At 43.3% G+C, this 27196-nt stretch overlaps 2 protein-coding genes across 7 annotated transcripts in view; both read left to right on the top strand.

Annotated features, from left to right (window-relative positions):
• Positions 1-4777: 4777 nt before the first annotated feature.
• On the top strand, positions 4778-23384 carry LOC112244706 (calpain-1 catalytic subunit-like). 6 transcript variants are annotated; one of them, XM_042295851.1, is made up of 26 exons: positions 4778-5223; positions 6997-7066; positions 7991-8109; positions 10505-10638; positions 10977-11148; positions 11625-11708; positions 11833-11918; positions 11991-12068; positions 13838-14031; positions 14167-14369; positions 14480-14491; positions 14708-14787; positions 14889-15011; positions 15093-15129; positions 15220-15294; positions 15388-15433; positions 16005-16066; positions 16318-16386; positions 17006-17084; positions 17317-17433; positions 19546-19598; positions 20182-20386; positions 20584-20601; positions 21188-21311; positions 21633-21822; positions 22182-23384. In XM_042295851.1, the coding sequence occupies exons 1-22, from the start codon at positions 5026-5028 to the stop codon at positions 20206-20208; spliced, it is 2118 nt and encodes a 705-aa protein (XP_042151785.1). In that variant the 5' UTR covers positions 4778-5025; the 3' UTR covers positions 20209-20386; positions 20584-20601; positions 21188-21311; positions 21633-21822; positions 22182-23384. The 6 variants fall into 6 exon arrangements, with proteins under 6 accessions (XP_042151785.1, XP_042151783.1, XP_042151784.1 ...); XM_042295849.1 differs by having other exon boundaries at positions 20182-20601; XM_042295850.1 differs by having other exon boundaries at positions 20584-21311.
• A 3374-nt stretch (positions 23385-26758) lies between these two features.
• Positions 26759-27196, top strand: part of LOC112244679 (calpain-9) — a 30981-nt gene continuing 30543 nt past the window's right edge. Inside the window, exon 1 of the mRNA XM_024412409.2 lies at positions 26759-27179. The gene's annotated coding sequence lies outside the window, so the exon portion shown is untranslated. The remainder of the gene's footprint in view (positions 27180-27196) is intronic.

Genomic DNA, 27196 nt, shown 5'->3' on the forward strand with positions numbered 1-27196 from the left:
CCTGATCACCGACAACGACGAGACAGTCTATAGGGAGGAGGTCAGAGACCTCGCCGTGTGGTGCCAGTACAACAACCTCTCCCTCAAGGTGATCAAGACAAAGAAGATGATTGTGGACTACAGGAAAAAGAGGCCCGAGCGCTCCCCCATTCTCATCGACGGGGCTGTAGTGGAGCAGGTTGAGAGCTTCAAGGTCCTTGGTGTTCACATCACCGACAAACTAACATGGTCCAAGCACACCAAGACAGTCGTGAAGAGGGCACGACAAAACCTATTCCCCCTCAGGAGACTGAAAAGATTTGGCATGGGTCCTCAGATTCTCAAAAGGTTATACAGCTGCACCATTGAGATCATCCTGACTGGTTGCATCACTGCCTGGTATGGTAACTGCTCGGCCTCCGACCGCAAGGTCGCTACAGAGGGTACTGTGTACGGCCCAGTACAGCACTGGGCCAAGCTTCCTGCCATCCAGGACCTCTATACCAGGCGGTGTCAGAGGAAGGCCCTAAAAATTGTCAGAGACTCCAGCCGCCCTAGTCATAGACTGTTCTCTCTGCTACCGTACGGCAAGCTGTACTGGAGCGCCACCCCCCCTTAACCTGTATATAGTCTCGCTACTCTTTAATTTCTTGTTACTTTTATTTCTTATTCTTATTCATATTTTTAGGGACTCGTAAGTAAACATTTCACTTTAAGGTTGTATTCGGTGCATGTGACTAATGAAATTTGATTTGATTTGACTGGTCTGATTGCGAGGACAGTTTTAGCAAAGATGATCTATTATATTGAAAACATAGTCGAGTGACCACTCTAACAATGGAAATGCATGTCCTCAAAGACGGAAGACAGGCGAGAGGAGGCGAGATCAGGTGGCACCATTCTAGCAATGAGAGGGCAGATACGCATGTGAACAACAGGCACAACTCCGATATAAAGTAGTATTTTTTGAAAGTTGACAAAATGCAACATGCCTCCAATTATATCAGTGCATTCCTAACAACCGAACCATTACAAAACTTGAATTAGATCGAATAAGCCTCATGTAGAAAATTAGCTATTACCTTGTTGGTTGAGTTTGACACTCTCATTGACCTACATAAAAAAATGGCCAAACTTCGTGGTCTTATTTTCGTGGACAGGTTTTGGGCCGAGTAAACCCTCTCGCTTCGCCTCTCACTTGCCTCTTACTCTCTGGTTTTAGCCAAGGATGTGTAGGCCTATAAATGTTGGATGACTGACAGGGGGCGACGTATTAAAGCCACCACACAGCCATTTTGGTACTCCTCCCAAAGTAAAAAAAGATTTTGGAATCTATAGAAATGCATTAAGGTCTACTATCTATTCGTTTTTATTACGGACACCTTAATGCTTAGCCTACTTCTAAATTATATTAGGATATGTGAACTGAACATAAAAATATATATTTGCTTATAAAAACCTATTCCTTAGAGTATTTTTTTAGAGAGTAATAATGTTACTGTCCCCACAACAACAAAGAGGAACATGTACTTTTGAATTCCATTTATTCCTATGGAGGACTGCTACCAAAATGGCTGCCGGTGTCTTCAAAGCCTCTTATTGGCCAAAATATAACATCAGCAATTCAGGGTTTATCAGTGGAGGATGTTGAGGCGAGGACGGACTCATACAAATGGCTAAAACGGAGACAATGGAATGGCATCGAACACAAACCATGTGTTTGATACCATTCGACTCATTCCGCTCCAGCCATTACCACGAGCCCTTCCTCCCCAATTATGGTGCCTTAATATAGGCTGTGTGAGTGAGTGAGAGAAAGAGAGAGTGAGAGAAAGAGAGAGTGAGATAAAGAGTGAGAGAGAACACACACAGCCTGTTCTTCATACTTTTTTAATCAACATTCACATTTAATCGACATGGGATTGCCTGACCACAGAAAATTATGTAAATGGTCGATAAATAATAAGCTACAGTTCAAAGTCAGCTCCTGGCACCAAGTAATTACCTAGACTCCAACTGACTAAAAGATAGTATGAAATTTTTTAAAATTTTTATTTTATTTTTTTACTTCTGAGTAAAATCTATATTCATAAATGTACATTTTCAAAGAAGCCCAGATTTCAAGTCTTAATTAATGAATGTATAGCCTAAGTTCCCTCAAGTTACATAGTAACAAAAATAGTATTTGCGCTGTAGAATTGTATAATTACATTTGATGTAGCCTACCGGTATGTTGAAATGAAATCTGTCATCTTCTATTTCTATTTTTTTCATTTATGTTGGTTCATATTGTACATTTCCTTTACCTATTTATTTATCTTTTTTTTTTCAAGAAAAACAAAAACATTTTTTTTTTTTTTTTTTAATAATTGCGGCGACCGTTTTCGTCAGACGGCCGCGGTTCGTGGGATCAAAAGGGTCGCAGAAGGCGTGGGAGTGTCGACATGGGTAGGGCGGGTCGGCGATCTTTGTTATTAGGGATATGTATAATCCCGGCCTCAAAGACCATACGGAGATAATGGGCAGGCGGATAATGGAGTTAAAAGGGACCATTCTATGGGTTTGAGTCGCTATTCTTTGTGTCTGTTTAGCTCTGGTCATAATCATTCCTGTTCTCATCGTCGATTTAATCAGGCGTGATGGAGAACGGCCCAGTGACAGACTGTAGGGCTCTTTGAGAGTCCGAGTCCTCGTGTGGACAAAACAAGTGTCAGATCCAATGTTCCCTCAAAAATTTTGGGGCACTGAGCAAATTTCAGTTCGGCAAAACTTGAACGTTGTGAAAATTCTGTGCAACTTCCGGTGCGCGTTTACTATGAACACTGAGGCTGAAGCCTACCGACTTTTAGTAACAGTTTTAACTGTGGCTATGAAGGCTACTGTGGCTATTTGATAATCGTGTAGGCCTATCAGTTGCCTACTATCAAAAACAATGGAGAAAATGCATGTCATAACATTTTAACAAGGAAATAGTAATTTAATTCAGCCAACAGTAATAGCCAATCCGGGGTGTTCAATGTCGACAATCCATTACACCTTTGGAAAAACGTGCAGGGTTTGACATTAACCTGTTCATTCACTTGTCCTCCAGACTAAGAGGTAACTGAACATGTTATTGTATTGTGTTTGATGCAAGAAACCATTTCATCAAATAAAATGCATTATTATTCCCTTAAAATTATTATTATTACCAGTGGCGATTTTAGCATGTAAATCTTCGTGTGGCAAACTCGTCATTTTTTAAAAGATGCATACCTACACAACACAACACTAAACAATACATTAATTGCACTATAAAGGTGACAAACGGTGCCCACAAACTGTTAGAGCCTTATATAAAGCTGTCCCAGCAGCAGAGCTTTCCTTCAGCGCCATGGAGTGAATCCTTACCACTGCTACACCTGGCTATCAGCAGAGCCTTATCTGGCAGCGAAACAGTTCATTCAGCCTCATCTACTGCCTTAAAAAAAAAACATATATATAAACAAGTCAGCTGATATGGCTGACTTGCTTAAACAAATGTGGTTACTACTGACTCCTTGTGGATTTGTGTAAGTCGATAAGAACCGCTTTCTCCTTCGATAATAACAAAGGCCAAAAGGATAAAACAAACATGATTACATTTCTGTTCAGTAAATTCATAATGTTTATTCTTATATCATTAAAACGTTGCTCTAAGTACAAGCAAGTGCAAGCAAACTAGCTGCAATGAGGTCGGCCTATTTGTTCCGCGCTTTCAAAATGGACACTGACAGAAATTCAGATAGATGTTAATTCAGATAAATTCAGCAAGATGTTGAGGCCTTAACTTTACTCTTCTTTGATTAAGTCACCACATACATACAGAGAGAGAGAGAGAGAGAGAGAGAGAGAGAGAGAGCGAGAGAGAGAAATGGTTAGCCTAGCATTTGAAGTATTTTATTAGGCCTGTGATCTAAAAAGGAAGGAAAATACAGTCATGAAGATTCACTTTTATATACAATACAGAGTGTATTGCACAGAGTGCACATACGCACAGAGTGTATTGCGCAAACAAAACAACCCTCAAAATATCAACTGGAATTACATGGGTCTATTTACTGAACTTTTTGTTGAAAACAAATATTTGAATGGGAAAAGACGATCACTGGTAAACATGGTTACAGACCCAACAACATTATATAGTATCTCCTCCTTGTCAAGAAAAGCACATGTGCAAATTATAATACACAAAGTAAGCAAAACAATGAAATCATTCCAACATTGCCTAAAATTATGAATAAGGTACTGATGAGATTGACCTATAGAAGCAGTAGGCTTATATCAATTGAGATGTGCAAACTATGGCATAAGGGAACGATGAGAAGATAAGAGGCAATCCTTCATTTCTATTAAAGTCGGTCGTTCTCTGGATTTATGGTGCTTTCAAGACAACTGGGAACTTGGAAAAAACAAGTTCGAATCATGACGTCAGTGATTTTCAGGTCGGACACATCTGCATTTTGGAGCTGCCTTACTCAAGAAAGCAAGAAAAATACAGTGTTTGTACGCGGCTTTATTTTGCATACTGATATGTGACACGAATTAACGCTAAAATAAAATGCAAAACAGGCAACAAAACCGATGGGGCTCATGATCTCAACACAAGAGTAATCTATTCGCTTGCGCCAGTCAATGCAATTGAATCCCACTCCGACGCGCTCTGCACAATCTCTTGTGTAGGCGGGTATAATTTGTGGAAAGTTCCATAAAATATATCCCCCCCCCCCTACACACACACTAAGTCTGGCATAGTTTGTTTTGTTTCAGTATGTTGCATTGAATGTGGCTAATATTATGTTGATTCGATCACAATTGACGTTGATAGCGTTAAATTAATGGGAGCGTTCCAAACTTCCCGGAGGCTCTTGCATACCTTGCTGGAATGGTTCGACTAAGGGAGGCGCCCGTATATGTCTCCATACGGGTGAATGAGTGTGTGTGTATTTAAGAACTGGAATTGTTGTACAAGTCCCCCCAAAATAAGCGTAGACATTTGCTATTTTGATCTCAACTTTACCATTGAAAATGGAGACTCGGAGGTTCGCAAATGGTTCCATTGCCAACCCTGTTCAATTTCGGGACCAGCACTATGTAGCCCTCCTAGATGCGTGCGTTAAATCCGGTTCACTGTTCTCTGACCCAACCTTCACCCCGGACCAGAGCTCCATCGGTATGCCTACCGACCCAGACCCCAAAAAGGAGGTCAAGTGGCTGCGACCCAAGGTAGGCTACCGTCCTATCGGTGTTTACATCAAGTGAGTCGAGATCACTTTCGCAGTCAAAAAGCAAGTCGAGATCTACCGCACAGAATGTTTAACCTAATAAAAACTGTTCTGTAGGAATGAGGTTTATGCAGTAGGCTGGCCTTCCAATATTGTTCTCCTCAGACCATATTATATTTTAAAACTCGAGGAGCCTTGATAACAAAATAGTTCAGTTGGTGTAGCAACTGAAATTATTAACATTTTTATTTTACTGGACTGATGCTAGCTGCATCTGATGGTCATGGTGCTTTCAAATCATGACATCAGTGATTTTCAGGACGGAAAGTCAGAGTTCTAGATTTTGAACCCGGCATTCGTCTTTAGCGGAGGGTGAGAGCAGCAGTCCCTGATATCTCACCGCCCATTGCTCTCCTTCCTTTCCTCTGGTGAGACTGACCAGAGAGAGGGGACACCTTCTTCCACCTGATGGCGAAACTCAAGTCACACTGCCTTGGCATCATGCACAAATTCATGTTGTTCCCCAGAACAGAGGAAGTGAAATATTCCTTGATATTAAAATAGACAGGACGAAATGATAATAAAACATTTGGCTATTCATTCATTGTAGCTGCAGCGCAAGTGAAAGTAGGGAGAAGCACGTTTTGTTTTGCAATAGTGTTAAATAAAAAAAACGTTTTGACAGTACTGAATAAAAACGTAGACGTGAACTCACTCGGAACAGCAGCTATTTGTTGTATTATTTGACAGTGTCTCTCTGGTCATCGTTTTAAAAGTTATTACATCTCACATAGGCTAATATCAAACGTTGCCGTGGCCAGGGTGTGGAAGCTGTGGGCACGGTGATTTGTGCTATCCGATTGGCCAGCGCAGTAGAGGCGCACTCGATTTAGCCACAGATCTCCCGGTCCGCCAGGGTGACGTTGTCGGGCCATGTCTTTTCAGACAAATGAAATGTTTCAAAATGGAACACTTTGCCTACCCAGTGCGCAGGGCTTTTGAATCAAGTGCATCTACCATCAACAGCGCAACAGGAATAACAAAAAAAAGGCGAGGAAGCCTTTATCGTTGGCTTTTCTATAGGAATGTTTGGTTATCGAGTAGGAATACCTTGAAGATGGGCCAGTCGCGATCGACATGTTGGTGACCACTGGTCTACATAGCCAGCCATGTGGTCACGCTCATAAACATAGCCTACCTGTATATTGCAAGAGTCCAGTTTCTTACTCATGATAGTCATGCTTATCTTACGGACATCTGCAGCCTATGTTCTAACTTTTATATTGACCTTATGCATTGAGTTTGATGAGGATATGAGTAGGTCTAGTTGTGTACAATTGGGATGTTGCTCCTGGACAGATGTAGGCTACACCTGTGCTGTAGGCTACACCCGAGCTGACTCACTGTCAGGTGTGGTCTAGTTCCCGAGGAAGATAGATTGATCTGATGGAGCATGTTCAGAGAGAAGAGAGGGAACTGACAGAACAGATCATGTTGAGAGAAAAGAAAGAGAACTTACAGAGCAGACTCTGAGTCTGAGCCAAACAGCTGGACAGGATATCTCTAACAGCAGAACAGAGATGGAATGACGACATAACAACCTGTGTGATGCAGTTTAAATCATTAACATTGCCTTGTCATCGTCCAGTCAACTGTTATGTGAACGAAATGAGAGTGTTGTGTTGCTTTCACATTCCCTCAGACTAAAGGGCAATATGTGCTGTGGGGTAAACTGTAGTCTTGAACTCTGCCCCTTGTCTCTCTCTCTCTGCAGGAGATCAGTGCCAATGCTGTGTTTGTGGAGGACACGACGTGTACCACCGATATCTGCCAGGGCCAGCTGGGTAAGTGTGTGTGTGTGTATTTGAAACATCATAGGATGGAGTATCATTTCAGTAACGCGTAGACAATTAACTCCAACTCACAGTTTTCCTGTATAACCAGATTGCCCTCACTTCTCCAAACCTATTCTCCTGGGAATGGGCTTGAGAGATCCTGGTTCTCTTCTCTGTATGGTTCAGTTTCTCAGTGATTCTGGAGGATCACTATCAATCACACTGAATATGTCACCCCTCCACATCGCCCCTGGGCCTCCGCTCCAAACACGTTGCCCAATGGCAGGGGGATCGGGGGTGACATTCGTGTTCCCACCTCCCAGTCTCCCAGTCCCAACCTCCTCGGAGTATCTGTGGGTCTAAAGGGAGTCGGGACCCTGTGATCACACCCCCTTTCTCCCATAAAAATAACTCTGTGATTTGTTTGTCACCGCTTTTCATGTGATGCCCAGTCTGTTTTTGATTTGTGGCGAGAATGCTCATCTTGCTTTCTTGTTTGCTTGGTTCATTTTGTCCTCAAGGTTTGTGTGATGAATCTGATGGCAATGTGGCATTCCTTGTGTGTGTGTGTGTGTGTGTGTGTGTGTATGTATGTGTGTGTGTGTGTATGTGTGTGTGTGTGTGTGCATACGTGCGTCAATCATCAACACCTCTTTCTTACCTCTACATGAATACACAGAGCAGCTGTTTACGGTTAGAGAGGAATGGGTCTGTGTGTGTACAGGCATGTTTGTGTGTGTGTGTGTGCATGTGGGTGTGTTTGTGAGGGAGAAAGTGTGAGTGTGGGAACGCTGCAGTGGCATATCTCCCACAAGCCCCAGGAAATGATTTGAAATGAAATATACATGTAGAATCAATTGAAATCAAATCAAACCTATACTGCTAGTTAACATGCATATTGCCTTTGACCTGTCTCTTTCTTTTTCCTAATAGGTGACTGTTGGCTTCTGGCTGCCCTGTCCTGCCTTACCATGCACCCCAATCTCTTTGTCAAAGTGGTACCACCTAATCAGAGCCTGACAGAATCCTATGCTGGCATCTTCCACTTCATGGTAAGACGTGGGGTGGGTTCATGAGCTTGCAGTGTACATGTGTTCTGCATACTCACTTTTTGCGAACGCTTTGAGAATGTTCCTTACTATCTTATCAGAGTAGCATGTCTTGCAAAAGAGCGAGAATAGTAAAATCAGGGCTGAAGAGAGTGTGTGTTATGACAGAGAGTGTGTGTTATGACAGAGAGTGTGTGTTATGACAGAGAGTGTGTGTTATGACAGAGAGTGTGTGTTATGACAGAGAGTGTGTGTTATGACAGAGAGTGTGTGTTATGACAGAGAGTGTGTGTTATGACAGAGAGTGTGTGTTATGACAGAGAGTGTGTATTATGACAGAGAGTGTGTGCTATGACAGAGAGTGTGTGTTATGACAGAGAGTGTGTGTTATGACAGAGAGTGTGTGCTATGACAGAGAGTGTGTGCTATGACAGAGAGTGTGTGTTATGACAGAGAGTGTGTGTTATGACAGAGAGTGTGTGTTATGACAGAGAGTGTGTGTTATGACAGAGAGTGTGTGTTATGACAGAGAGTGTGTGTTATGACAGAGAGTGTGTGTTATGACAGAGAGTGTGTGTTATGACAGAGAGTGTGTGCTATGACAGAGAGTGTGTGCTATGACAGAGAGTGTGTGTTATGACAGAGAGTGTGTGTTATGACAGAGAGTGTGTGTTATGACAGAGAGTGTGTGTTATGGGAGAGAGTGTGTGTTATGACAGAGTGTGTGTTATGACAGAGAGTGTGTGTTATGACAGAGAGTGTGTGTTATGACAGAGAGTGTGTGTTATGACAGAGAGTGTGTGTTATGACAGAGAGTGTGTGTTATGACAGAGAGTGTGTGTTATGACAGAGAGTGTGTGTTATGACAGAGAGTGTGTGCTATGACAGAGAGTGTGTGCTATGACAGAGAGTGTGTGTTATGACAGAGAGTGTGTGTTATGACAGAGAGTGTGTGTTATGACAGAGAGTGTGTGTTATGACAGAGAGTGTGTGTTATAGGAGAAGGTTGGTGTAACTAGATCAGGATTTCCCAACTGGCAGCCCGTGGGCCAAACACATTTTTTTATATATATATTTTTTCATAGTTGGACATACATGACTATAAAAACAACAGCAAATCAGCTCCAAGTGATTTTAATTTTGGAAATCTTTTCCAAAGTATTCCCACGCATAATAGATGAATAATGTGATCGTATACAGGCAAGGTTTGAAAACAAGATTTGAAATGCTTATGTTTTAGTCAAATACTATATCTGTTTGGGCTTATTGTGGTCAATTTGCAGTCTACAAATGATTTGTAATTATGTTCAGGCCACCTGACCATGCGCTCAAAAAATCATCCCGAGGCTAAATCTAGTTGATGATCCCCTCCCCCCTCACCCTACCTCTTCACTAATGAGGGTGATCTTTAATTTAATTGTCCCTTGAATGTTTTGATACACCTACTGGAGAGCTCTTCTTTTTCTACACCCATTCAGCATAGTTCACACCCTCTTAAACCTTAGCCCCACCCATCTCATTAAGGATTCACATGTAAGGCCATGTACTAAACAACCAAAGATTTCAAGACTAAAGGTTGGTTTATACTACGGGTGTATTCGTGAATTCAATCTGGAGTGCCAGAGTACACTCAGAGTACACTCAGAGCGTTGTCAGATTGTCCATTCGTAAACTCTCTTAGTGTTCCGAGTGCACACCGGACGCTCTGGCCGAGGCGTAGAGTTGATAAAAAGAGAACACCACGGTGTTCGTGAGAATCTCCCCTTTCCACGGTGGGGTCACATTAGTTGGTAGGGCGCGGTTCGGACGCTATAGACGTTTTCGTGAGAAGACCGATTTCTGGGATGTCTCATGGTTTGACAAAACATCCCTCTAGCTCTGCCACCTTTCACCTCAGATGTGGAAGTGCAACATCGGCAGATGCGTTGGATTGAGACTCAGCCAATGCAAAAAATCACTAGCTTAAATTGACGGATTTTGATGGGGATTTTTAAAATGATGTTACTTAGATTGACGGACCGCGTTAATATTTTCTCAGGTGACTTGGCCCTCTCAGTGAAGTATGTGTGGCTTAACGCATTGGTTGGAGAAAAAGGGTACATATGAGTAGACCTGGAGGGGTTATGTTGGGAGTGTAGTACAGACTTGTAGGTAACTACTACCCTGACACACACACACACACACACAGCCTTACTTATGGGCATATGACGATGCAGGCTTGTACTTGCCCACTGTTATGCAAGATATCAAATGTATATCTCTCTCCCTCCCCTCTTTCCCTTCTCCCTCCCTCTCCCCGTCTCTCCTTACATCCTCCTCCTTATGCCTCATCCTTCCTCCCTCCCTCCCTGTCCACCCTCTTTATGCCTCCCTCTCCATCCATAACCCCCCCGTGTAGTTCTGGCAGTATGGTGAGTGGGTGGAGGTGGTAGTAGATGACAGGCTACCTGTACGCGAGGGCCGCCTGCTCTTCAGCTACTCCTGTACCCGCAACGAGTACTGGAGCGCCCTGGTGGAGAAAGCCTATGCCAAGTCAGTCAACCGGGGTGTGTGTGTGTATGCGTGCGTCCATGCATCCGTGTGTGTGTGTGTAATGTCGTACATAATTTGAGCGTTCGTGTGTGTCTGGCTGTGTGTGCCTGACACTGCTCTTATGAGGTCTCAGCCTCATTTGAATGTGTTTATTGTACAGCTCTTTGAGTAGGAGCATCTGCTAAATGACAGAACATGTACATCTATAAAATGTATCTCCCTCATTTCTAAATCCTTCCTCTCCCACGCCAATCTCTCTCCTCCCCCTTTCCCTCCACACACCCCTTTCTCTCCACACACCCCTTTCTCATGCTCCCTCTACTCCTATCTCGGAGCAGGCTGATCGGGTCATATGGGAGTCTGAAGGGGGGTAATATCTCAGAGGCGATGGAGGATTTTACAGGGGGCATAGCCTACTCCCTCCCTGTCTCCTCCCGCGCCCCCAGGGTCATGTGGAAAGCCCTCTCTGCTGCCCTGTCCCGTGGCAGCCTGCTCAGCTGCTTCATACAGGTACAGCACATACATGCACGCAGGAACGCACACACACACACTCACACCCGATGGGGCGGCAGGTAGCCTGGCAGGTAGGGGCTTTGGGACAGAAACCGAAAGGTTGCTGGATCGAATCCCAGAGCTGACAAGGAAAAAATCTGTCGTTCTGCTCCTGGGCAAGGCAGTTAACCCACTGTTCCCCAGGCGGCGATGACGATTAAGGCAGCCCCCCCCCCGCACATCTCTGATTCAGAGGGGTTGGGTTAAATGCGAAAAACACATTTCAGTTAAATGCATTCAGTTAGGTATCCCCTTGCCACTTTCCATGGAACAAATATGACTCATAGACTTTATGGTGAATGCTGTGCCAACATAGCTGCATACCTTCCTCACACCTCTCCTTCGTCAATAGCTACTGTGACGGCAAGTGTGATTCTTACTGTGTATGCAGCACCTGTGGTGAGTTGCTCTGTATGTGCTGTGTATCTCCACAGGCTAGTAACTATCGTGAGATAGGCACAGTGACTGCAGAGGGACTGGTGAAGGGCCATGCCTACGCCATCACAGACACTGACACGGTATGTATCATACTGTGCTTCACCAAGCTAAAGTCATCAGAAAACAATCCACTTTCTCATTTTGCTCAAATAATTGTTTGTCTGTGTGCGTGTGCATGTGTGTGCGTGTGTATATGGGGTTCAGGTGAAGAAGCTGGCTGGTGAGGCCTTGTTGCTGAGGCTGAGGAATCCCTGGGGCTTTGTGGAGTACTCTGGACCCTGGAGTGACACGTGAGGAATTGTGTGTGTGTGTGTTTCATTTTGTCATTACACAGGCATGTAATCCTGTGTGTGTAATTGCAGGAGTAAAGACTGGGATGATGTGGATGCTGCTGAGAAGAAAAGGATTGATCTGAAAAACAGTGAGGACGGAGAGTTCTGGTAGGTTCTGGTTACAAACACACGTAGACACAAACATACGTAAACACATACATACACATACAGTGCATTCAGAAAGTATTCCTACCCCTTGACTTACTCCACATTTGGTTGTGTTACACCCTGAATTCAAAATGGATTAAATAGTTTTTTTTTCTCTCAACCATCAACATGCAGTACCCCATAATGACAAAGTGAAAACATGTTTGATTGTTTTTGTGCAAGTTTATTGAAAGTGAAATACAGAAATGTTGGTTGTTGGTCATCGCTAGACAACCATTTTCAGGTCTTGCCTTAGATTTTCAAGCAGATTTAAGTCAACACTCTAATTCAGCCACTCAGGAACATTCACTGTCTTCTTGGTAAGCAACTCCAGCGTAGATTTGGCCTTGTGTTTTAGGTTATTGTCTGATGGAAAGCAGACTGAACCAGGTTTTCCTCTAGGATTTTGCCTGTGTTTAGCTCCATTCCATAGATTTTTTTATCCTCAAAAACTTCCCAGACCTTAACGATTACAAGCATACCCATAACATGATGCAGCCACCTCTATGCTCGAAAATATGAGGAGTGGGACTAAGTAATGTGTTGTATTGGACTTACCCCAAACATAACACTTTGTATTGAATTGCTTTGCCACATTTGTTGCAGTATTACTTTAGTGCCGTGTTGCAAACAAGATGCATGTTTTGAAATATTTGTATCCTCTATAGGCTTCCTTCTTTTCACTCTGTCAATTAGGTTAGTATGTGGAGTAACTACAATGTTGTAGCTCCATCCTCAGTGTTCTCCTATCACAGTCATTAAACTCTGTAACTGTTTTAAAGTCACCATTGGCCTCATAGTGAAGTCCTTGAGCGGTTTCCTTCCTCTCTTGCAACTGAGATAGGACGCCTGTATCTTTGTAGTGACTGGGTGTATTGATACACCATCCAAAGTGTAATAAATAACTTCACCATGCCCAAAGGGATATTACATTTTTACACATCTGCCCTTCGATTTTGCGAGGCGTTGGAAAACCTCCCTGGTCTTTGTGGTTGAATCTTTGTTTGAAATTCACTGCTCGACTGAGGGACCTTACAGATAATTGTATGTGTGGGTTACAGAGATGAGGTAGTCATTAAAAAGTCATGTTAAACACTATTGTTGCACACAAAGTGAGTCCTTGCAACTTATTATGTGACTTGATGAGCAGATTTATACTCCTGAACTTATTTCGGCTTGCCATAACAAAGGGGTTGAATACTTATCGACTATTTAAGACATTTCAGATTTACATTTTGTATTCATTTGTTAAAATGTAGAAAAACACAACTCCACGTTGACATTATGGGCTATTGTGTTTAGGCCAGTGACAAAAAAAGATACATTTTAATCCATTTTAAATTCAGGCTCTAACACAACAAAATGTGGAGAAAGTCAAAGGGTGTAAATCCTCTCTGAAGGCAGTGTACATCGACCAATCTCGCCTTTTATCTATTGTACTTTGTTTTTGTTTATGCATACATGTGTATATATAACGTAATGTATAATAACTGAACGTATTATAGATGACTCCAAATGAAATACTGTACCATGTTTGGCTATGACTGCTTTTCGTGTCTCAAAACTGTTTGAGTGGTCCACAATTGTGGTTGTTAAAATCTCTACTGTATCATTGTGAAGTGACACTTTAATAAATGCTTCTCACTCTAACTCTACATCTCATCTAGTTTCACACTTTACAACAACAGCACACAAACACATTCTGACAGTGTGTGTCCGCTCTGTGTCAGGATCAGTGTGGAGGACTTCAACAAGCTGTTTGACACAGTGGAGCTGTGTAGTGTGGACCCTGACCCCATAGTGGAAGAGGACACATCCACTGACCCCGACTCCCCTGCTGACCCCCCCTCTGCCTGGACCCTCAGCTCCCACAAAGGCTCCTGGGTATCGGGCTCCACTGCAGGGGGGAGCTGTAGTTACCCTCGTGAGTGTGTGTGTGTGTTTCCAAAAGCAGAATGTTTGTAATTTCATCCAGTTGTCATTTACCACCTTCCTTATCAACATTCCCTCCTCTACCCCTCCCTCTCTGTGTCTCTCTCGTTCTCTCTCTCTATTGTAGGATCCTTCTGGAAGAATCCCCAGTTCCAGCTTGTCCTTGCCGAGCATGATGATGATATAGAGATGACCCCGGGGGAGAAGAAGGTGGCAGAGAAACAGAAGGAGAAGGCAAAGCAGTGCACCGTGCTGGTGGAACTGCTGCAGAAAGACCGGAGAAAGAAGGAGAAAGTCAACTTCCTCCACATCGCCTTCCACATCTACAGGGTGAGAGAGAAAGGGTGAGAGAGGGAGTGAAAATGTGTTGTCCTTGTGTGCGATGTGAATGTGAACGTTCTACATTTTCAGTTAATCTGACGTCTTTCCTGTTTCTGCAGGTTCCTCCAAAGGTGAGTATTTTATTGTAAAGTTTTTTTTTTTAACTACATATTTTCATTAGTTAGACAATGACATGGCTTTTAATCTACCAACCATGTCTGCTGCCCCCCTCTCTCCACCACTACCTCCTTCTCTCCCTCTTTTCTATCTCTGCCTTCCCCTCTTTTCTCCTCTCCTCTCTTCCTCTTTCCTTCTCCTCTCTCTTCTCCCCGCTCCCCCTCTCGTAGCGCCGGGGCCTGTGTCTGGACCAGAGCTTCTTCTCTTTCAAGCAGCCTGTGGGGAGTTCTGGGGTGTACCAGCCTTTCAGGTACTGTACCTCAGCAGCCAGTCTTCACCGCAGATATGTCACATTTTCACGAAAACAGTCAATAGAAGTTCTTCTCTTCTTCTTGCCTTTTGTCACCGTAGGGCTGTGTGGAGGGAGGTGAGGCTGGACCCGGGAAACTACGTGATCCTGGCCTCCACCTACAGTCCCAACCAGCCCGCGGAATTCTTCCTCCGCGTCTACTCCAAGACTGGCAACAATCTGGGGTACGGAGAGGGGGGGGGATGATGATGATGATGATGAAGATAATTAGTACCAGACTGATGGTGCTCCTCCTTGTATTCCAGGACCCAAGACTTCACCTGCTCCACTGGCTTCCTCATGGTGAGTTAAACCTTACTGAAGTCTACTTCTACTGCAGTCCTGCTCTCCAGTTCACCAAGCCAACTGTCTGTGTGTGTGTGTCCTTCACAGGTCATGTCAATGCCACCAGTCTTGCCAGAGGATCGCAAGAGAGTACAGAAGACCTTTGATGAGGTGGCGGGGCCGGTAGGAATGCTCTCATCTCTAAATATAACTCAATCATAGAAGATAAATGTCTCCCTTAGACAGTCTTAACCTCCTGTTCTCTCTCCCTGGCAGGATGACAAGCTGAATGCTAAGGAGTTCATGAAGCTGGTTAACTCAGGTTAGATCATTCATGAACTCAGGTTGTCATTATAAGGTTAATTTTAGTCAAACCATGTTGCAGAACTCCATAAACTGCTGTAATGAAGGGTGCAACTATTGTATGTTGGTCCTTTTGAGGGGAATATTCTTACAATGCAGTACCAGTAAACAGCTGTAGGGGGAGCATAGTAGCAAGGTTTCCTCTAGCAGGTAGACACTTTTTGGGGAAACAGATGACTTCTCTAGGCGAAACCTAATGGCTATTATAAACTGGGTGCTTCGAGCCCTGAATGCTGATTGGCTGACAGCCGTGGTATATCAGACCGTATACCACCGGTATGACAAAACATGTATTTTTAGTGTTCTAATTACGTTGCTAACCAGTTTATAATAGCAATAAGGCACCTTGAGGGTTTGCGGTATACGGCCAATATACCACGGCTAAGGGCTGCATCCAGGCACTCAGCGTTGTGTCGTACATAAGAACAGCCCGTAGCTGTTTAATATTGCCCGTATACCACATCCCCTTGTGCCTTATTGCTTAAATATACCATTACAATCCTTTGCCTTGTCCCCTCCTCCCCTCTCAGTTCTGGAGAAAGACTACCAGCTGCCACTGGAGACATGCAGACAGCTCATCTTTGGAGAGGAAGTATCCTTTTATTTGGCCAGTTGTCACAACCTTTCCCCTTACATCTCACTGGCTTTGTTTTTCTTGCCAGGACCACAAAGCATCTAAGAGCAGGAATGCTGATCTAGGATTTGTCCATTTAATCTTATTCATTGTGATCTAAACGGCTAAACTGATCCTAGATCAGCATTGATTTGCTTTGTGGATACGGGCCCTGGTACTTTTGAGCGCCTCTGTCTGTGTCTGAGAGCTGTCCCTAACCCACGTGTCAGACTGGGGGGCGTAGCAGTCTGACCCGAGAGCAGACAGAGCCTGTGCTGACCTCTCTTCGCAGTCTGCAGGTACGACTGCTATAGGTACAAAACCCAATATGTTAAGCAATAAAGCCCAAGGGGGTGCGGTGTATTGGGCAATATACAGCGGATAAGGGCTGTTGTTATGCACGATGCAAAGTGGAGTGCCTGGATACTGGCCTTAGCCATGGTAACTGGAATGATGAGATAGATGTTCTTCTTCTCTGTTTTTGTTTGATAATTTCACTGCCGTACTGTTTTGGATCTTACCCAGCCATCTTGTCTCAAGAGAACCACAATGGAAATAAGTCCCAGACTTCATTGTGTGTTATCCTCCATGATTGTATTTATGTGCGTCTATGGCTTTTTCAAGTTTTATGTGTGTTTGTTTTTTTAAATGGTCGAATAAATAAACTAAACTAAACTAAATAAACTATATTGGCCATATACCTCAAACCACAGAGGTGCCTTGTTGCTACTATAAACTGGTTAGCAACATAAAAGTGTTCTTGCATCACACCCAAGGTAGGTTGTCTGATATACACATGGCTGAAATGCTGTTTCAGCCAATCAACATCCAGGACCCAAAGTACCCGGTTTATAATTAGTGATATTAATTAGCTACAGCTACTCAACCATCCTTTTTTGACCTCTCTCTCTCTTTCAGTCCATCTTCTTCAAGTTTGATCAGGACTCTTCAGGGACTATGAGCCCCTTTGAGCTTAGTCTGGCCCTCCAGGCTGCTGGTGTGTACACACGCGCGCACACACACACACACACACACACACACACACACACACACACACACACACACACACACACACTCTCACTCTCTGCCTCTTACACTCACTCATTCACTCACTCACATTTGACCTTCCAATCTACTCTTGAATGGATAATAACACATTTCTCTCTTCTTCCCTCTCATCCCTGCCTCATCATTCTCTCCTCCCCTCTCTTCTTCCTCCTTCCTGCTAGGTGTGCAGTGTGATGGCCAGGTCATACAGCTGCTGTGGGAGAGGTTTGGCTCTGGGGAGCTGCACCTGCCTTTCCATGGCTTTGTGGCCTGTGTCACCAGGCTGCGCAAGCTATTCGGTATTTCAACACACACACACACACACACACACACACACACACACACACACACACACACACACACACACACACACACACACACACTTAGGTGAGCTATGTTTTGTTGCAGGTTATGATATTCAGCCTTAATATTGTGTGCTTCTACCCCCAAGCCATAAGACTCCTGGACATCTAATCAAATTGCTACTCAGACTATTTGCATTGCCCCCCCTCCCGCTGCTACTTTTTGTGTTATCATCTATGCATAGTCACTTTAATAACTTTACCTACATATATATATTACCTCAACTAACCGGTACCCCCTCACATTGACTCTGTACCGGTACCCCCCTGTACAGTGGGGCAAAAAAGTAGTCAGCCACCAATTGTGCAAGTTCTCCCACTTAAAAATATGAGAGAGGCCTGTAATTTTCTTCATAGGTGCACTTCAACTATGACAGACAAAATGAGGGAAAAAAAATAATAATCCAAAAAATCACATTGTAGGATTTTTAATGAATTTATTTGCAAATTATGGTGGAAAATAAACTTTTGTTATTGACCAAATACTTATCTCAATACTATGTTATATACCCTTTGTTGGCAATGACAGAGGTCAAACATTTTCTGTAAGTCTTCACAAGGTTTTCACACACTGTGGCTGGTATTTTGGCCCATTCCTCCATGCAGATCTCCTCTAGAGCAGTGATGTTTTGGGGCTGTTGCTGGGCAACACGGACTTTCAACTCCCTCCAAAGATTTTCTATGGGGTTGAGATCTGGAGACTGAAATGCTTCTTACGAAGCCACTCCTTCGTTGGCCGGGCGGTGTGTTTGGGATCATTGTCATGCTGAAAGACCCAGCCACGTTTCATCTTCAATGCCCTTGCTGATGGAAGGAGGTTTTCACTCAAAATCTCACGATACATGGCCCCATTCATTCTTTTCTTTACACGGATCAGTCGTCCTGGTCCCTTTGCAGAAAAACAGCCCCAAAGCATGATTTTTCCACCCCCATGCTTCACAGTAGGTATGGTGTTCTTTGGATGCAACTCAGCATTCTTTGTCCTCCAAACACGACGAGTTGAGTTTTTACCAAAAAGTTATATTTTGGTTTCATCTGACCATATGACATTCTCCCAATCTTCTTCTGGATCATCCAAATGCTCTCTAGCAAACTTCAGACCGGCCTGGACATGTACTGGCTTAAGCAGGGGGACACGTCTGGCACTGCAGGATTTGAGTCCCTGGCGGCGTAGTGTGTTACTGATGGTAGGCTTTGTTACTTTGGTCCCAGCTCTCTGCAGGTCATTCACTAGGCCCCCCCGTGTGGTTCTGGGATTTTTGCTCACCGTTCTTGTGATCATTTTGACCGGGGTGAGATCTTGCGTGGAGCCCCAGATCGAGGGAGATTATCAGTGGTCTTGTATGTCTTCCATTTCCCAATAATTGCTCCCACAGTTGATTTCTTCAAACCAAGCTGCTTACCTATTGCAGATTCAGTCTTCCCAGCCTGGTGCAGGTCTACAATTTTGTTTCTGGTGAGAGCTGGTGACAGCTCTTTGGTCTTGGCCATAGTGGAGTTTGAAGTGTGACTGTTTGAGGTTGTGGACAGGTGTCTTTCATACTGATAACAAGTTCAAACAGGTGCCATTAATACAGGTAACAGAGGAGCCTCTTAAAGAAGAAGTTACAGGTCTGTGAGAGCCAGAAATCTTGCTTGTTTGTAGGTGACCAAATACTTATTTTCCACCATAATTTGCAAATAAATTCATTAAAAATCCTACAATGTCATTTTCTGGATTTTTTTTCTCATTTTGTCTGTCATAGTTGATGTGTACCTATGATGATAATTACAGGCCTCTCTAATCTTTTTAAGTGGGAGAACTTGCACAATTTGTCGCTGACTAAATACTTTTTTGCCCCACTGTATATAGTCTCGCTATTGTTATTTTACTGCCGCTCTTTAATTACTTGTTACTTTTATTTCTTATTCTTACTCGTTTAAAAAAAAACTGCATTGTTGGTTAGGGGCTCGTAAAGTAAGCATTTCACTGTAAGGTCTACACCTGTTGTATACAGCGCATGTGACTAATAACATTTGATTTGATTTGTTTGTGTCTCCTCTCCCCAGCCCTGTATAAATCAGAGAGCAACCCTGAGGTCAAAGACGGAGGAATCAATACTGTGAGTCCTCCTTGATCTTAAAATCAACCAAAACCCTGGCCATAAGCCTAACTTCATGTCCACATCCTGGTTCAACCCTATCCCTACCCTCAACCACAACCCTAACCCTAGCCTAAACCACAACCCTAACCCTAGCCTAAACCACAAACCTAACCCTAGCCTAAACCACAACCCTAAACCTAGCCTAAACCACAACCCTAAACCTAGCCTAAACCACAACCCTAAACCTAGCCTAAACCACAACCCTAACCCTAAACCACAAACCTAGCCTAAACCACAACCCTAACCCTAGCCTAAACCACAACCCTAAACCTAGCCTAAACCACAACCCTAAACCACAAACCTAGCCTAAACCACAACCCTAACCCTAGCGCCATGTCCAGATCTCGGTTCAACCCTAACGCTTAACCTAACTATAACCCTATATGTTAACATGAACCATAACCTGACCCTAACCTGTCCTGTGCCAGACCATATCCTCAAGCCTAACTTGTACAGTATCTTGACCCTGACCCCACCTCTAATACAGACTATACCCTTATTAATGCCCTCTGAACCCTGAATAGTTGCTGTTCTTTTACAGTGGCTGCTCCGACTCCTGACCGTGTGAGCATGCTCTGTAAAGGGGGTTCCTGCGTGGGCACTGCAGGGGCATTCTATCTGACCAGGAACATATGATAACATCATGCCTCTGCCGGCGCCCTCGTCCACACACACACAGGCGCACAAGTACACCACACACACAAACGGCCCCTGGCCTTTGTCACCATAAGATACCCCGCATATCAGTTAAGTACTTTCAGCAATTGAGTCAAGTATTTTCAGTTCTACAGCCAAGTATTTCTTTAACCTTTCATTATTTGAGTTTTAAATAGTGAAAATGTAGTTGAAGCTCTGTAGTTGAAATGTATCCAAAAATAAAAAATGTTGTAAAAATGAATCCGCTTTGATGAATGTAAAATTATTTCTCTGTTTATAAATACAGCCCAGCCTCACATACACGGTGAGTACGGCCTGCCCTGGTGAGGGAGTGAAGGTGATGTCTCAACCGCGCAGCACACACGTCTCTATACTTATCATACTGACGCCTCGTACAGCATCTACACACACTTGCCGCCTCCTCCACTACTTCCCTCGCTCCCTCCCTCCTTCGCTCCCTTCCTCCTTTGCGCCCTCCCTCGCGCTCTCTCTAGTAACTGTCTCACAATCTGCCTCCTTCTCCCACTGTTACCCTGTGTGCTCTCAAAGTCACAAAAACACACACAAGCATGTATGCTCTTGTCCTTTCTCCTGAGGCTCCTATAAATAGAAGCTTTGCTCAGACACAGCTTCCTGGTCATCTTTAGGTGACTACACACAGGTTGCCCATGGCAACAGTCCATCTACCTCAGGACAGAAAGTGGGCATAGTAGACAGATGTGTATGTGACTCTCTCTCTCTGAATAGCCCTTATGCACATTCCATGACTGAACGTTCTAAGCACAGTTCCTACCTGGTGTGGCATACTATAGAACAGAAGTCAGTCTAGTTGTTATCGACGATATAACATTACTACCACTATATCTCAGTTTGTTACTATGTGTCTTCAGGACTTGCCTCAAATGAATATTAATGGTGTACATCGAATTGTTAAATCAGCCTCGGAGACTCCAGCTAGCAAGAACTGAAAGGGGTTCAAGATGTATATAGGAAGCTACATAGACAACTATGAAGGTGAGTACCAAGTCAGTGACAGATGTAACATTAGCTAGCTACAATCATATTAGCTACCTAGCTAATTTAACTAGTAAATGTAGCTAGCTAGTTACTTCGTAAAAGTATGTAACGTTGACAGAATGTACTTGAGAATGTGTGTATTTTCGTTAGCTTACTAGCTATATTTGCAAGCTAAAAAGCTACAGGTTATTTGGTAAAGATCTGTTAAATGAGCCCCTAGTTAAGAAGACTAGACACTACTATGTTTATTGTTATTCATGGGCCGCATCATTCTTATTTCTCACTTCAAGTCATTCATAACACATCTTCACTTCACAGATGGAGTTAAAGCACTCCGTACCAGTGATAGGTCCAAAGCCGCTGCTGTGTTGCAGGAAGTGCTATGTGCAATCAGCTGGTGGCCCTTCTTTACCAGACAGCGCACTACTCTCAACTAAACATTCCTGCTGCACCACCAGTTCACAGCTGCACAGACACAGAACAGCATTGGCACAAGCCAAGAACACTTGTGAGTCTATCAATATCCAGAAAATAAATGCACATGAAAAGTATTCAGCACATGTAACAGTAAATCACAGTAAAAACAGTAAATCCTTGTTAATTAGGGTGTGAAGCCATTTTATAAAACATTTTCTTGTGATAATTATTCTTATTCTTTGTATCCAGGTGATAAGCCTAAACAGTGCCGTCTTTACGATGTAACAACACATTTTTGGGACAAAGACTAAGGAGAAATATATAATAATCTCTATATTTGAATCCATTTTATTTTAACTTTCGGGCTTGTGTTGTTTCTGGAAAAGTTACATGAGTCTTTGTCATAGTTATCTCTCCATCCTGATGTTAAGGTTTTAAAATGTTTTGCAGAAGCTCTCTCTACAAAGCACTCAACGGATACAGGCCTGACATGGACCTTCTCCACGTGCCAACTTTTCTCCACTTACTGCCCCTCTTGTGACAACAATGGAAATGTCCGCTGACGTGCCCTTGGTTGAGTCTGCCTTTGGGCCAGTGCAAGCTGGCAGTGTGCTGTCCTATCAACTTCCACAGCTAAAGACCTGTGAAATTGTGAAGATTGCCGATGTCCCTTCTCCACCAATACTTCCATTAGATGGCTACAGGCTTCAGTCTTCCCAGTGTGCTTACGTCCTTAGCCATCAGGAGCAGTTCCACCTCAAGGCCTTAGAGACAACCTACGAGATGTCACACAAAGTCGAGGTTGCTACAAGGGAGCAGAGAAGCAACCCAGAATGGCATCAGCTCAGGAAAATGAGAATAACATCCTCTCGTTTGAGAGGTTTGCCATGTCCGGGGAGAGACCTCAGCTGACCACCTAGCTGAGCGGATGTTCAAGGGATCATGGAGATGAAGAGGGGGCTCTGGTCCATGGAGCCAGTGGCTGTACAGGAGTACTGCACACTGAAGAATGTTAACTTCTTTCCATGTGGCTTCATAGTGCACCCAGATGCTCCGTGGTTAGGATCCTCTCCAGATGGAATCATCTTTGATCCCAGTGTGAGACCACACTTTGGGCTCTTAGAGGTCAAGTGCCCAAATGTACCAAGTTATGTTGACTGCCCTTACCTGAAGATACAGAATGGGGAGCTGAAGTTGAAGAGATCTCATGCTTACTACTGGCAGGTGCAAGGTCAAATCCTTCTCACAGATTGTAGTTGGTGTGACTTTTGTAATCTGTGCACAGGAGGACATCCTAGTTGAAAGGATATATAAAGATCTACAGGTTTCAAAACCTATAAGAGGGAAGGTTGACAACTTATTTTAACCACTACCTGCAGAAGTGTCTTATCTCGCACCTGAATGGATTCCCTGCATGGGTGCCAAGTTTAGTGGTATCATGAAAAAATAAGTATTGATGTTCTTGTGAAGAAAACTACAGTATAATAGATGTTAAAAAAAATATGTATTTCAGCAAATGTTCAACAGTTCAGTTAATCAATTACACATCTCTTAACATTGTATTCAATCTTGCATTCTGGCTATTCTGTGTTTACTTGATTTCTTTCCCCCACCCTTTAACTCATTGCCTAATTAAAGCCAATACAAGCTCTACACAAACTGATATTCACTGCAACACAAATGCTTGATACATGTCATAGATAAACAAATTATTATTTTGCTGCTAGTAAAAGACACATGTACATTTACACTGGCTTGGCCAAAGGTCCGTTTTGATAGTTGACCAACAGGCACGCCACTGCAAATAATTGGTTGATGCTGCCTGAGATGGTCAGGGGGATGACTGTCAAACAGCTTGTGCTCCTTTACTCTGCGGCTCATTCTTTCAACATGCACTCTCAGCCTGGCAATGGATTGGGTCTCCCTAGCCTCATGCGCTGGCATCTGTGTGCGTCTTGAAAGGCTGTCCTGTTGACCTTGCACGGAACAATGTCATCTACGAAAAAGCCCTTATCCACCACACGGCCATCGCTCATCCATATATTTATATGTACATATTCTTATTCATCCCTTTACACGTGTGTATAAGGTAGTTGTTGTGAAATTGTTAGGTTAGATTACTTGTTAGATATTTCTGCACTGTCGGAACTAGAAGCACAAGCATTTCACTACACTCGCATTAACATCTTCTAACCATGTGTACTGTATGCGACCAATAACATTTTATTTTATTTTTAATGGCCATGTTAGGGGTGAGTAAGGAAATAATTCCAGACTTCTTGAAGATCTCCTTGTCACTCACAGATCCAAAATACAACGATGACACAAGTGACAGCTCCATGTGGTGACATTCCCAACATGCCCTTAAAGGTACAGTGTGACTTGTAGGAAAAAAAACGCCTCACTCTGCAGTAGTAGGGAAGATGGTGTTTGGCAGCGGTGTTCAGTGCAGTCGATCACTACCTGGGGGTCTGGATAGTCCTTGAACTCAGGTGGGCTTTGATGGTTTCCTTGGGGATCCATATCCGTGTTGATCCAAGCAGACAGTAGAGGAAGTTGGCCCAAGAGATCATAATCCGTCTCACTTTCGATTGGTGGAGGCTGAACCAATGGGCCAAATCCTTCTGCTTCAGACCCAGCGACAGATGAGTCATAAACAAGAACAACTGGTCGATTTGATGGCAGTGTCTGAACATAAAGAAAACCGTTTTAGTACAATATAGTCCTTACATTCGGTCCATAATAAACAGTAAACAATGTTTAACAATTACAGTAAGATCAAATAATATTCTCTAAGTACTGTATTTAACCAGTAAGGGACTTCATTTTCTTCCAGTAACACTTGTTTCAGATGGATTGGTGCTTGTGACTCTTATTAACTTGGTCTCTGCTGCTCAATCAAGTGCCAGAAGGCCATCAGGTGGGTGTAGTTTGCAAATCTGAAGACGGACCCAGAGTATTTGAATACCAAAAAAGCTCATTACTGTTATTGCCCATCTTCTCTAAGCATCAAGTAGCACTAGACATGACCTAGCTGCTATTGTACCCTGTTTTTCTTTTTACTGCAATTCGTACTGTAATTTACAGCATTGGGCGGCAGCGTGGCCTAGTGGTTAGAGCGTTAGACTAGTAACCAGAAGGTTGCAAGTTCAAACCCCTGAGCTGACAAGGTATAAATCTGTCATTCTGCCCCTGAACAGGCAGTTAACCCACTGTTCCTAGGCTGTCATTGAAAATAAGAATTTGTTCTTAACTGACTTGCCTAGTAAAATAAAATTGAATTTGTTTTTTAAAAAATCCTGGGGAGTGGACAAGACCCAAATCTTATTTGCAGCAACAACCTGGGAGCATTTTTTGGGGTTAACTGAAAACTAATGTAAACACAATATACATTCAATGTGCTAGTCTAGTTTTACATTTGTTATTATTTTACCTTTATTTAAATAGGCAAGTCAGTTAAGAACAAATTATTATTTACAATGACAGCCTACCAGGGAACAGTGGGTTAACTGCCTTGTTCAGGGGCAGAATTACAGATTTTTTACCTTGTCAGCTCAGGGATATGATCCAGCAACCTTTTGGGTACTGGCCCAACACTCTAACCACTAGACTACTTGCCACCCCTAAATAATAATGAACATGTTCTTAAAGGTAAGATGGACTTCGATATAATAATAGTAAATAATAAACAATAGTAATGTTGGATAATAATAAATCATTACTGTACCTTGTGTAAAAACGTATATCCTCGTCAGAACCAGCAAATCACTGTAGACCAAAGCCGTGTTAGGCGAACAGTTTCTTCAGCTCAGCTCGAAGCTCCTCAATTTCTCTTACATGCTCATGCTTTTCCATTAGGGCCATGTCCAGGGCTGCGGGTTTAGGGGCTGCACAGTAATCATGTGTCTGGACCGGATCAAGAGACGGCACAGTCCATAGGCAGCGCACCTTGTACTTCATCCTCCTCAGTCGGGGCAGGAGGTTTCAGTCTTCTTTCCCAAACACCAAGTCTCTTTTGAATGTGCCAGTTCCACGAGAAGACTGTAGGAACAACACCTCTTTTTAGGTATTGTAATTTTTCCCTCAACAAAGTCACTCTCGACGAAATGTGTACTACACACCTGTGTTTGGTGACCATAAATTTGTCACAGCATACTGCCACCAACCACCTTTTTCTGAGTTCTACATCGACCGGGAAACTATGGAGGCTCATAATACCATTACATTTTGAGGCACTGTTCATTAGCACCTCCTTCGGCTGTAATTTAAACGTAGTCATTGCGAACTATTTCAGTCAGAGATGCATTGACGACAGTTATCTAACGAGTAAGGTAATGATAAAAACAAGTCAGCAGCCCGGTAGGAAGTAAAATAGAGTGTGGGAGGCAGTATAATGCATAGAGCCTATTCTGGTTCAGCTGACTTGAGTTTTCTGTATGAGGTGAGTTAGTGTGACAGCAGTGGTCTAGCCCAGGCTGGGCCCAGCAGACATAATACACAGGTACTCCTCTCTGTTTCTCTTTCCACTAAAAAAGCAAATGCAACACAAGGTCTGTATACGTTCAACCCAGCGAGATAGCTTTACAGGTCACTGTATTGAGTCATCTGAAATTTAACATCTGAATTTGAACCAAATTTGAACTGTTATTTTACCCGTACCAAATGTATTCCTCTTCTCATTTCATCCTCCCCCTTTCCCATTTTCCTACAGTTCCTTCCTCCTAAAATGTCCCACTAAGCCCCCTATCACCTGCTCCATGCATTCACCCCCTCCCCCCGTGTGGTGCTGACTGTGATGCTATAGGCTAGATGATCATTTCCTGCATATAGGCCTATAGATGAACATAGGCTATAGTAATATATGGAAAGAAAAAACGGTCTAGACTTATTCGTAGGCATATATCTCTCCTTTTCCATTTTAGGCTAGTAACATTTGCGGATTATATCACTTTTCCTGCTTTGTTGTCTCTTGGCATTTGTAGTGCTTCAAAATTGTTTGGGCCTCAACTCCACTTCCCTTTCGCCCATCTAGTAGAGACAGACTGCCCTCTATAGTGACAACATTTAGTAGCCTACTATCGATTGCATTCGGGCACTGCGAAGAGGCGCTCACATCACAGACCCCACATGACTGGCTTGATGGAGAGGACCGTTGTAACTAAATACAGGCAATGTGTGGAAGAATAATTGTGAAATAATGTGTTTTAAAGGAAGAAGAGTAAAATGTGTGTGTGTGAGAAAGCAAGACCTTGACGTTTTAATAAACAGCGGTTGTAGGCCATCACACATTTAATCGACATGGGATTAACTAACCACGGAAAATGATGCAAATGGACGATAAACAATAGAGTTCTAAGTAAGATCCTGATACCATGTCATTACCCCAACTCCAGCTGACTAACTTCCCGGAGGCTCTGCATACCTCTCCCAGATGGTTCGAGTAAGTGGGTGGGTAAGCCTATGCG

This window comes from Oncorhynchus tshawytscha, linkage group LG13 (assembly GCF_018296145.1).
Source record: "Oncorhynchus tshawytscha isolate Ot180627B linkage group LG13, Otsh_v2.0, whole genome shotgun sequence".
Taxonomy (NCBI): Eukaryota; Metazoa; Chordata; class Actinopteri; order Salmoniformes; family Salmonidae; genus Oncorhynchus; species Oncorhynchus tshawytscha.